This window comes from Aquarana catesbeiana, linkage group LG09, assembly GCF_042186555.1.
Source record: "Aquarana catesbeiana isolate 2022-GZ linkage group LG09, ASM4218655v1, whole genome shotgun sequence".
Taxonomy (NCBI): Eukaryota; Metazoa; Chordata; class Amphibia; order Anura; family Ranidae; genus Aquarana; species Aquarana catesbeiana.
This window is the reverse complement of record NC_133332.1, coordinates 190,677,535-190,690,849: the sequence shown is the minus strand read 5'-3', so window position 1 is coordinate 190,690,849 and position 13,315 is coordinate 190,677,535. Positions and strand designations below refer to the sequence as shown.

Sequence of the window (13,315 nt, the reverse complement as noted above, 5' to 3'; positions counted from 1 at the left end):
GGATTCCATTTGTTTTCTCCTTGGGGCCTCCCAAGGTTGTTTTAAAATCCACCGTTACATATAGCCTGTTTTGTGAGCTAGTTGGGACAGTTCTGTTTGCCTCATTGTTGCCCATCTTTCATATTCCTTGTTTGGGGACATCCTATGATGTATGAATAGGTTGCCTGTGTACTGTACGGTTAAGATGAAAATGATTTTGACTTGTAAATTCAATATTTTGAACTACGGTACAGAACGAGGCCACTCCCACCCCTCCCCTTCTTTTTATTTATTTATTTATTTATTTTTTGTTTACTCTGGATAGCTTGCTGCAAAACTGGGGATTCGCAGAGTGGGGTAAAGTTATTCGGGAGCTTGACAGTGCTTGGTAGATATGTGCCTATAACCCATGGTATATGAATGTTGCCTCTGTCCTGTATTGAATTCCAAGATATGGAATTTAAAGGAAAGTCATAATTTCATTTTTTTTTTTGTTCATCTTGGCACTGTACATGTTTCTTTTATGTGTATTTTTTTTTCCTTGGTGGTTGACTGCAGATTAAATATGTGAGCTTAAATGTTTGAATATGTTGCTAAATCAGCTTCTTTGTTGAAGCCTTTGGTTTCCAGTTATCCAACAGTAACACATGATAGCCAGTGGTGCTGGGAAATTGAATCTAAACCCAAGAACTAAACTGTTTTTTTTGCTGTTTACCGGTCTTTTTTGCACTTATCAAACAGACATACGAAAAGGATTTCAATTGTATATTGAACCCACAAAAGGTAGTAAATAAGAGAAGTTCAGTATTAGGGTTTACATTAGGGCTGAAACAACTAATCGATTAATCGACAACTAATCGATTATGAAATTAATCGATTACTATTTTCATAATCGATTAATCGGCCAGTAACATAATGGGGTTAAAAAAATAAATTAAATAAGCCCTTTATAGTAAAAAAAGAGCAAATAATCGCTACTGTAAATATTACTTACACTACAAAAAATGAACCCCATACAGTAGTGATTATCTGTTTTTCTTTGTACTATAATGGGCTCATTTTAGTTTTTTTAACCCCATTATGTTACTAAACGTCTTAGACCTAGTTCACATCTATGTGTTTGGTGCTTTTTTGCAGAAACCCACTACAGTCCATTTACATGGTTTCCTATGGGACACGTTCACATCTATGCTTTTTTCAGCTGCTGCGTATTTGGAAAGGGTCAGGGACTTTTTTTTAATGCAAAAAACAGTGCTTTTTTTGGTTCTTCAATGGAAAAGCTGCATAAAAGCATGTAATTATTGCAGCAGTTTTTGTTTTTTTAATCTTCCCAACAACAAATTGGCCAAAAATAAATGCAAAAACGTAAATCGCAGCAAAATCACGTGCGCAAAAGTCAAAACACACAGCAAAAAGCACTGCAGAAACAGATTAAAAGCAAACTGCATAGGTGTGTACCAAGCCTTATGCTGACCACACTGATCAATATTCAGACGAGAATATTCAGAGGAAAAATCTTTGTACATTCGCTGAATGAAAGAATGTTGTTTGAAATTTTCACTTGGTTTTTAACATTCTGTTTTTAAAACGAATGTAATTTCTGAACGAAAACCACATACACTGTCTGAAAATTCCTTTGACCAAGAAGTTTTCTATCATTTCCAAATTTTCCCGTCACTGTGGTTGAAAATGAACGCCGTTTTGAGCCAATAACCATTAGAAAATCAAACGAACGTTCTTAAAATAACATTTTTCTTTTGAAGGAAGACATTGTTTGTTAAATAAAAAAATGTGATCTGAGTCTGATGAGATTTACCAGATTCAAATTTTAATAGTATATACAGTATATCTCTTCTGTCTGTTTTTCTCAGAGTGGATTAGATATTTTGCTCTCTAACCATATAATGTTGGTTATTTATATTTACCACTGCATAGAGATATTTAAGAATAAATTGCCTTTTTTTAAAACTTTACATATTGACTAAATTATACACCACACTTTTTTTTAAGATTATTAACCGATTAATCGATTAATCGAAACAATAATCGGCCAACTAATCGATTATGAAAATAATCGTTAGTTGCAGCCCTAGTTTACATATACTATAATAGTCATTTTCGGGTTCATCTTTTTTTTTTTTTTTTTTCCTCCCCTTTCGTTAGATGGTGAAGCTCCAGGAGATTTTCAAGACCTTTTACCTTGGAAAGCACAGTGGCAGAAAACTACAGTGGCAGTCAACTCTGGGCCAGTGTGTCTTAAAAGCAGAGTTTAATGAGGTAAGTTGAGACAATTAGTTACTGAATTCTGTATCCATATTTTTCTTTTATCATTGTGTGATTCCTCCTACTTTTCAGCTAAGCTATTTCCTCAAAAAATCTTCTGCTACTGCTGCTGACTATTTGGTGATTATAGCATGTAGATTGTTATTATAGAACCTGCTTCACCCATGTGTGAAGGTGTTAGTTTTTGTTTTTTTGTTTTTGCGCAAGAACGTTCTGTAATATTGACCAATCGTCAGGGTTTCCAAATAAACTGTCAAAACAGAAAATTTACTGACAAATTTTTTTGTTATTGACAACCTAGAATGAAATAGAAACTAAGATAATTAATGTTTAACTACTTGTCGACTTGCTCACAGCAATTATACTGCGAGCAGGCGGCAGCTGCAGGCTGGTACGTCGCTGAGCACATGCCTACTGGCGTGCCCCCTGGAACAAAGCTTATCCTCTTGGAAACCCCATATAGACAACGAAACACAGTGATTGGTATTGCCTTTGTAAGCGGCCGGGGTGTCATTTAATCGCTATGATTGATCATGGCGATCACATATTTATGCTGTCAAAACAGTAATGAATGACTTCCATTCATTACTTTTGGTTACTATTGGCCCACAGCTATCACATGGTACCTGGGCCAATCACAGCACCCTGTACCATGTGATTAGCTGTAGCCAATCGCAGATCACAAAAAGTAATCAAGCTGTCATGAATGAAAGCCATTCATGATATCTAAAACAATTGCTTATAACCGTGATAATCAAAAAAAGGACGTAAACTTTAAGTACAACTTCGCACGGCCACGCAATTGTCAGTTAAAGCAACAGTGCTGTATCGCAAAAAAGGACTTGGTCAGGAAGGGGGTAAATGCTGAAGTGGGTAAAGTTAGAAAGGCTACTTAAATGTAGGAAGATCTTTTATTGTACTTTGAAACTTTTTTTCTTTGCCTGGTCTGGACACAGTCAATTCTGTCCAAGAGATTACTCTGTGCCTTGCATTCTGGCCTTCCTACAAATAGATCTTGAACAGAATCTATCTCTTAGTACCCTTAGCAGGATCTCCGCTATGGGGAAAGACTACAAACATTGAATGTATTCTCTCTTGAGGGGGGATATGATGGCGCTGTACAAATACCGTGCTGGTGACCCTAGCATAGGGGGAAAAAAAAATTCAGTGAAAGGGGATTTAAAAAGACACGCAGCCATTCACTGAAAAGGAAGAACTGAGAAGCGGTTTAACCTTAAACTGCGTAGAGGGTTCTTTACTGTCAGAGCAGTAAGGATTTGGAATTATCTTCCTCAAGCAGCGATATCGTCAGGAAGTGTCAAGAGTTTCAAAAAACTGTTAGATGGGCACCTTAACAATCACAACATACAGGGATATACAATGTACTGTTTACATAAACACAAGTGCACTCACACACCACAGGTTGAACTGGAATGACTGGTCTTTTTTTTTTTTTTTTTTTTTTTGTCAACCTTACCTACTATGCAACATTAAAGGGGCAGGTATCTGCCTTATGCATCCTTTTCTAAGGGCTTTGCCTTTGCACTCGCTTGTGAAAACCTTTATTCAAGGTGTAACATCCTTGCAACATCCTGTGCTTGCCTGGGACCTTATTTGATTCTCTGCTCTGCAGAAACCCATGGAGATTCTTGTCAGCAAAGTAGCATTTCTCTATCATTTATTGAAGAACACCGCTTTACTTCTCATGGGTGGGTTTGATGCTGACACCTTCAGAATCAGGATGCTAGGTGCAACCTAAATTAAAAGCACGCCTAAGGGGCGGCCCTTTGGTAGCTGCCAAACCCCTCAACTGCAAGACAGAGTTCCAATATTGCCTAGAGTTTTAGGAGTTCGGACATGGAGCTTTCTAGCTCCTAGTTTTTGTTTGTTTTTGTTTTTTTCTCTTTGTGTTTTTTTTCTTCATTTTTTTTTTTTTCAATTTTTCTTTTTGGAGTTTTGTTTTCCGTTGATTCTTGATTCTTGTTCAAGTCAAAAGATTTTTTTTCCAGTCCATGAAGGTTGTTGTTGGTTGTGTTTTTTCCTTCAAGCAACTGTGGTGCTGGGTAAGAGGCAGGGTATCAGATCTGGGTAGTTCCCCCAGCATCACCAACGAGCACCATCCTTGCAATAGGGGGATCAGGTGCCATGGCTGTGCTCAGTGCGTGCGCGCGCCATTTTATTTTCCACCACTTGTTCCACTGTCGTTCCACCGTCTCTGGTTCCCGGCCGCTGCTACTCACCGCTGCTCTAATTCTCTTGCTATAGTGATGAGGATATGAAGTGCCACCTTTTGTCCACGCCATGTGGTTAAGCTGTTGCCTGCTCACACAGTTCACTGTATACGTTTTACACATAAGTCATCCGGGAGCTGATGGGAAATTCCATACCCCCATGTTGGCTATTGGTTAATAGTCTTGGTTGCTTTTGACCAGGTTATGCACCTGGACCCTGTGTCCTCTTTATGCGCAGTCCTTTGAGAAGTCATTGTCCAGTGGTATGCTACTATAGTGGATTACCTTCCCCAACTGCGCTTAACTAAGCCTCTACTACTCCAAGGTAGTAATCCCCCTATCGGACCTTTGAACGGGGTGGGGGGTGGGGGCTGCACTCTGCTTGGTCACATACACATTTTTGAGGCATGATCTGCATGCGTCTCTTAGCCCTGGTATCCCAGTTGCTTCTGGAATGTTTTTCCAGAACAATAGAGCTCCTGCCCTGCCACTGTAAAAGAATAAAAAAATAAATAAATAAAAAACCTGCATACCTAGACGTGTGTGTATGTATATATATATATATATGTATATGTATATGTGTGTATATATATATATATATATATATATATATATATATATATATATATATATATATATATATATATATATATATATATATATATATATATATATATATATATATATATATATATATATATATATATATATATATATATATATATATTTGGATTGAACAAGTCAAAAAAATAGCGCATATAATTGCGACACTAATCATTTTGTAATTGAATGTTATTAAAAATTACCTTTCCTTTTCAAACTGCAGCCAATGTAATTTTCTGAGAATACATTACAATATGGACTTTGTGGGCACATAATGAGAGGGAGAATCAATAAAAAGGTAGACATTTTAATGCAGCATATTTTAAAAAAACATATAAACAACATATAAACACCCTGTATAGACACAGTTACCCAATAACACAGTTGGAGGGCTGGATCTAAGGTACAAAAATTGATTTGATAATGTATCAAAGTGAGAAGATTTTCTGATCCAGTAATGCCTCCAAAAACTTGCTTGTCGTGATATAATCATATACTTATACATATACTTTCTTATTTTTAAATATACCAGCACCTACCCAGTATCTGTCCTGAGGAAGCTGATATCTTAGTGAAACGCGTTTACGAGCAAGTTTTTGGATGCATTAATTTGTACCTTGGATCCAGCCCTCTAACTGCATTATTTTGTAACTGGTAACTGTGTCTATACAGGATGTTGCTTATATATCGTTTGTTTTTTAATTATGCTGTAATAAAATGTATACCTTTTTTTTTTTTTTTTTTTATTGATTCTCCCTTTCATTATGTGCCCACAAAGTCCAAATTGCAATGTATTCTTAGAAAATTACATTGGCTGCAGATTGAAAAGAAAAGGTCATTTTTAATAACATTCAATTACAGAATGATTAGTGTCACAATTATACGTGCTATATTTATTTTTTTTATGTGTTCCCCCCCCCCCCCCCCCCCCCCCCCACAAAGTGGAGTTACCCTTTTAAGAATCTTTATTCAAGGTATTGGTTTCAACCCACTCTTCAAGCATTCTTTACTTCATTGAGACCTTTAATTTGATTCTTTCTGTCTTGCGGAATGACCTTTCCTGCAAGGTTGCTTTCTTGGTCGCTCTCACATCTGTTGGACATGTCTTTAAGTTAGTGGCTCTCTTGTAAGGAGCCATTCTTTATACTTCACAAGGACAAAGTAATCTTGCACCAAGATCCTTCCTCCTTTCTGCCTAAGGTGGCGTAAGCCTTCCACCTCAGTGAAGACATACGCCCTCCCTTCTTTGTGCCCCACTCCAAAGCACCCAAAGGAGATTGCTCTTCATTGTCTGGACATGGTAAGAGTCATCCAAGTCTACCTCAAAGCTACAGCCGGTTTGTTCTAGTTTTTTTACTGATATAATTCTGCCCAATCTGATTCTTATGCAAGCAAAAAGTTCAAGGTATAAAGATACGGTGGTGCAGGCCCCCTGTTGGAGAGGAGTGGTATAACAAGAATTTATCATCTACTCTGTGAAGCCACTTTACCTGTTTGTGCGATGTTTGCTGCTCCTGAGTCCCTTATACAACTCAGGATCTGGCAAATGCATTGTGGTGGTGGGGTTTCACTCACACATGGTGATGCGCATTATTCAGTTTGTGGAAGACTAAAAATGCTTCTAACTGGCAAGCAGATTATTTCTCGATGACACACCTTAAAGAGTCTTTGCATTTTTTTTTTTGTGTTTTCATAATCTTGGAACTTTGATTTGATGGACTATTTTTATGGTACCTGTTACATCATATTTTTACTTGATGCTTCCTTTTGCATATGTACAGTATCTAACAAAAGTGAGTACACCCCTCACATTTTTGTAAATATTTTTATTATATCTTTATATGTGACAACACTGAAGAAATTACACTTTGCTACAATGTAAAGTAGTGAGTGTACAGCTTGTATAACAGTGTAAATTTGCTGTCCCCTCAAAATAACGCAACACACAGCCATTAATGTCTAAACCGCTGCCAACAAAAGCGAGTACCACCCCTAAGTGAAAATGTCCAAATTGGGCCCAAAGTGTCGTCAATATTTTGTGTGGCCATCATTATTTTCCAGCACTGCCTTAACCCTCTTGGGCATGGAGTTCAACAAAGCTTCGCAGGTTGCCACTGGAGTCCTCTTCCACTCCTTCATTTTGACAGCACAGATCGTGGATTTTGGAGACCTTGCGCTCCTCCACCTTTTGTTTGAAGATGCCCCACAGATGTTCAATAGGCTTTAGGTCTGGAGACATGCTTGGCCAGTCCATCACCTTTTACCCTCAGCTTCTTTAGCAAAGCAGTGGTCATCTTGGAGGTGTGTTTGGGGTCGTTATGTTGGAATACTGCCCTGCAGCCCAGTCTCCCAAAAGGAGGGGATCATGCTCTGCTTCAGTATGTCACAGTACATGTTACCATTCATTGTTCCCTCAACGAACTGTAGCTCCCCAGTGCTGGCAGCACTCATGCAGCCCCAGACCATGACACTCCCACCTCCATGCTTGACTGTAGGCAAGACACACTTGTCTTTGTACTCCTCACCTGGTTGCCGCCACACACGCTTGACTCCATCGGAACCAAATTCATTTATCTTGGTCTCATCAGACCACAGGACATGGTTCCAGTAATCCATGTCCTTAGTCTGTTTGTCTTCAGCAAACTGTTTGCGTGCTTTCTTGTGCATCATCTTTAGAAGAGGCTTCCTTCTGGGAAGACAGCCATGCAGACCAGTTTGATGCAGTGTGCGGCGTATGGTCTGAGCACTGACAGGCTGACCCCGCACCCCTTCATCCTCTGGCAGCACTCATACGTCTATTTCCTAAAGACAACCTCTGGATGTAGCCTAGGCCTTCTTTATGTAGAGCAACGACTATATTTTTTTTTCAGGTCTTTAGAGAGTTTTTTGCCAAGAGGTGCCATGTTGAACTTCCAGTGAGAGCAATAACACAAATTTAACACGCCTGTTCCCCATTCACACCAGAGACCTTGTAACACTTACGAGTCACATGACACCGGGGAGGAAAATGGCTAATTGGGCCTAATTTGGACGTTTTCACTTAGGGGTGTACTCACTTTTGTTGCCAGCGGTTTAGACATTTAGGCCCGGTTCATACTGATGAGAGTTCATAACGAATGTGATGCGTCAAAAGCTCTTTAAATTCGCATGTCATCCCTAAAGTCGTGGTTTTCAATGACGGTCGTTCACATACATGCATTGCGATTCCTCTACTAAAGCGATGCGATTAAAAAAAAGGGTCTTGTGTGAGTTTACTGTGTTGCGAATTTAGTCTCCATAGACATCAATGTAAATCGTTCTTGAATCGCGTTGATGATTCACATATGTGCAAATTCCACCACACTACTCTCCACAAAAACCAGGAAGTACACAGGAAGTTAACACTTTTTTTTTTTTTTTTTACATTATGATTCCATTGGCTAGATTATTAATCACAGCTTTGTCCAACTCCTGAAATTCGCAGTAAATTCGCACCTCCCACAGGACAAAAAAAGGAACAAATTCACAGCGCAGCTGTGTGAACCGAGCCTAGTGGCTGTGTGTTGAGTTATTTTGAGGGGACAGCAAATTTACACTGTTATGCAAGCTGTACACTCACTACTTTAAATTGTAGCAAAGTCTAATTTCTTCAGTGTTGTCACATGAAAAGATATAATAAAATATTTACAAAAATGTGAGGGGTGTACTCACTTTTGTGAGATACTGTATGTTTGCACTTCAAACTTTAAAATACTATTGCTTTAATAATAAGCAGATTTCTTTTATATGGTCCTTTTTAGCCATCAGGTGGAGCTCTAGTCTCCTTTGCACATGTTTACTTTTCAGGTTTTGCTGAAAGAAGCCAACTGTTAACAGAACTGGAAAGAATCAGAGCAATGACTGATCCCTTATTAGACAGCAAAACCAGCTGCTCTATAGAGTGGTCTTCATGTAGATTACAATGTTTGTCATGTAGCTAATGTTTATCTGCAGATCGATTATGCATAGATTATGTAAAGTTTCCCTTTTATCATATTTTAAGGTTTACTCTTTATAGAAGTTGGCACTATTACATGCAAGATATTTAGTTTATCTAAATTTGCTTACTCCATGTTATTCAGTCTGGTCTGCATGTGCTTTTCCATGCTAACAGAAAAAATAAGTATATAAATTTTGTTTTGTTTTATAGATTTTGTTTTTATTTTTTTACAGGGTAAAAAAGAACTGCAGGTCTCGCTCTTCCAAACCCTTGTATTGCTTATGTTCAATGAGGGAGAAGAATTCAGCTTTGAAGAAATTAGACAAGCAACTGGCATTGGTAACATATGCTGATGTCGATATTTCTTGCAGTTTTCATGTTAATCATACTATGTATGAATATATACTAATTTATTGCACTTTATTTTCTTAGAGGATAGTGAATTAAGACGGACTCTCCAGTCTTTGGCTTGTGGAAGAGCTAGAGTCCTTATTAAGAATCCAAAGAGTAAAGATGTAGATGATGGTGACAAGTTTACTTTCAATGATGACTTCAGGCATCAACTCTTCAGAATAAGGATCAATCAGATTCAGATGAAGGAAACGGTATTTTGTATATTACGTTATAAAGTGTGTATAGTTCCTGGCCTAGGGAAGAAGCAGTGTCATACTATGTGACTCTGAGCACAGTTCTGAAAAGTCAGTACTGCTAATGATTGCTGGTTTACACCACCTCAAAACCACCTCTGCAAGCTGTTAAGACTCTGATTTTGAGTTCTGCCACTCCCCTACTGTACTTTGCAGTGCTGGTGCTCTTTGGCTGAGTTATAGCAGATGTTGAGTATTCCTAAAGTCTATAGGGTGATGTGGGCGTTTGCTGGCTACACAAACACACTGCAAAACTGTAAATATTTGAGTGCCGCTTTTCGAGACTGGCCTCCCGTTAAACTGATCTCGAGTCAACTCGAAGTCCTTGTTCAAACAGGTGTGCCTAAAAGGGCTGCTGCCCATTCAGTAGAAAGTGAGCCAGAGTATTGGTAACTGTAAGCACAAACACACAAGTCCATATATAACAGGAGATATAAAGGGCTGAGCAACTTAGTCCATAGGGGACAGGCTGGAAGTTCAAGGGTTAAGTGGTAACCGGTAATGTAATGGTTAAAGTAGGCTGGTAGGCTAGGCGGCTGCTGTCCTCAGATGTGATGGATGAGAAAGGGGTAGAGAAGGAAGCGCCACCTGAGTGTAGTATTAACAAATGATGTTTAATGACACCAGGTAAAAACACACTTACAGGATTAAAACATATAAAAGGCTCATCTGTATAGGTATGTGGTCCTCGGTGTTCCCTCTGATCCTGTGGTGGTGACGCTGCAGGGATGCTGGGCTGCAGAAGGTGGATTACCAGCCGGGAGCTCCTTCTGTGGCCATCAGGAAGAGACTAGGGGCCGGCGTGGAGCGTGCATGACGTCACAGGTCGTCCGTCTGCTTCCGGGTTCGGGGTCCAGGGAGGAGGGCTAGCAGGGAGGTTGAGAGAAGGCTACGCGCTCGGAGCCACTGCTCCTTCAATAGGCCTAATAGGGAGGTGTCTGCAATGTGCTTTTATAAGGCAGTGCTGTGGGATAACAGGTCCCAGCGTCTGTCAAAAGAAAGCACAGCGCTACCTGTGGGCGGGAGGGGGAACTACAAGGTAACATAATATACACAGAGAAAAAAAGGAGGTTATATAATAGTCAGTGTCATGGAAACATATATATGAAGAAGTGCATGGTAGTAAACATGGAGACAATAATATTAACAATGGGGGCAAAAAATGGAGGGAAGTATAAAAATGTATATTAATATAAAAATATTAATAATAATAATAAAAAAAATTAAATTATTAAATTAAAAAAAATATATATATATAAATAAATAAGTAGAGAAAGGCAAAAAAAGGTGAAAAAATTATGATATAAGAAGTGGACATGGATAAAGCATGCGTATTGGGGAAACACAAGGAACAGGGAAGCACGTATCTGTGCAGGGTTCTTAAAGATATATATATTGTAACAAGGCTACATCTGTAGGGGTGGTCTGATGAGGAAACGGGTGGCTTAAAGTAGTGTGTGCACTTCAATATCCTCGTTCAACCCCCCAGGTGCTAAAGTGCCCAAAGAGTAGATCCAGTAAGTTTCTTGCTGGCAAAGACGTTTATACCGCTGAGCGGCAGGGTATTTGGCCGGGATTGATTCAATGACCCACACACTGAGGCCAGCTGTAGATCGGCCGTGGTGAGTCAGGAGGTGTTTAGGGACGCTGTGGTGGTCACGGCCTTTTTCAATAAAGCGCCGGTGCTCCCCAAAACGTGCCCTTAGGGCTCTGATGGTTCTGCCGAATTATATTAGGCCACAGGGGCAGGTGAGGCAGTATATAACTTAGTCAGTTGAACAGTTGTAGAATTCTTTTTAGGGTATAGTTTTTTTCTTTGACAGTGAAGGTTTTCTGACCGTGTTGTATGAACTGGTAGGTTAAGCAGAGGGGTTTTTTGCACTGATACATCCCTCTGAGGGGTATCAGGGTGAGTGGTGATGAGGTGGGTTGGGTAGGCTTAATTCTACTGGGTGCAATTTTACTCTTAATGTTTCTGGATTTTCTATATGCCACTTTAGGTTTGGTATCGACTGTGGTTCTGAGATGAGGGTCTTCGAACAGAATAGGCCAGTGTGAAGCCAGGATCTTCTCCATTTTCTTGTATTTGTCATGAAATTGCGTGATGAAGCGGGTAGGTTGTTTACCAGTGGTAGGAGGACGGTTGGGGCCTGGGGATAGACTACGGTAATGATGGAAGGCCGCGTCTATAAGTGGGGTGGGGTATCCTTTGTCTACGAATTTTTTTGACAGAAGTTGTCCATGGGTGTCATAGTCTGAGTCTCTGGTACAATTCCTTCGAAGGCGGCAGAATTGGCTGCGGGGGATGTTGTTGACCCATCTCGGATGGTGGCAGCTATCATATTGTATAAATTAATTACCAGCAGTAGGTTTGGTAAAGTTTCTTGCATATATAGTTTTGTTGTTGTGGCAAAGCTCGAGGTCTAGAAAGGCCAAAGTGTCACGGTCAGCAACATGAGTGAAGGATAGGCCCAAGCTGTTAAGGTTGCAGTATTGTACAAAGGTCATGATGTAATCAAACGTGCCATCCCAGATGATCACTATATCGTCGATGTATCGACCGTAATATATCACGTGGGTGGCGTGGGGATGGTCAGCTGCAAGGTACATATGTTCCCAATATCCCATGGTGAGATTGGCATAGCTGGGGGCAAAGTTAGCCCCCATGGCTGTTCCATTGATCTGGAGGTAGTGTGTGCCTTCTGATTCGAAGTAGTTGTGTTTGAGGCAAAAGGTTAAGGCCTCAAGAATGAAATTGGCTTGTCGGGGGTTGGTGAGGGGATCGTTGGCCAGGAAGTGTTCAACAGCACGGACTCCCACATCATGGGGGATGGAGGTGTGTAATGATGAGACATCAAGAGAGAGCCACCGGTAGTTCTGTTCCCAAGTGTAAGGCTTCAGCATATCAAGTAGGTGGGGTCCATCACGTATGTAGGAGGGGAGGTTCTGTGCCAGAGGTTGAAGGAATTGGTCAATGTAGATGGAGAAGCCACTAGTGACGCTGTCCATAGCAGCTACTATTGGACGGCCAGGGGGATTGGTTAGATCTTTATGCATCTTGGGTAGATGGTAGAAGTAGGGGACTAGTAGAAAGTGAGCCGTAAAGCCGCAAGCGGTCACAGCCGGCTTCCCACACAAGGTGTTTTGTGCAACCGTGTGCAGGCAGTTCCATTAATGTCAATTGGGATGCAGCAGCTGCAAGGACACAGCTGCTGCTCCCAGCTTGACATCCGTGCAAGTGCCTGTACCTGAGCTCTGGAACATGCACATACATGGATGTCATATTGGGAGCAGTGACTGTCAATGCAGGCAAACATGGTCATCACACAGGTGCATGCTTAAAGTGGTTCTAAAGGCAGGAGTTTTTTTTACCTTCATTCTATTGAGTCAGTGACCAATGAAGACACTCTGCTCTCTGGTACCATTGCGGCTGGGAGCAGGGCTTGCAGGAATAAAGAATTGAAAGTGATTATAAAGGGTTTTTTTTTTTTTTATAACAAACATGTCTGTACTTGCCTGCTCTGTGCAATAAGGGTTGCATAAATTGACTACTGCAACTCCCTCCTCATTGGCTTGCCTTTAAATAGTCTATGCCCCCCCCCCCCCCCCTCAGT

General features: G+C 40.2%; 1 protein-coding gene across 1 annotated transcript in view; it reads left to right on the top strand.

Annotated features, from left to right (window-relative positions):
* CUL4B (cullin 4B) overlaps positions 1–13,315 on the top strand; it is a 121,012-nt gene that overhangs the window by 72,807 nt on the left and 34,890 nt on the right. The window contains exons 17-19 of the mRNA XM_073599448.1: positions 2,143–2,256; positions 9,288–9,393; positions 9,487–9,659. Of these exons, the coding sequence (XP_073455549.1) occupies positions 2,143–2,256; positions 9,288–9,393; positions 9,487–9,659 (393 nt within the window). The remainder of the gene's footprint in view (positions 1–2,142; positions 2,257–9,287; positions 9,394–9,486; positions 9,660–13,315) is intronic.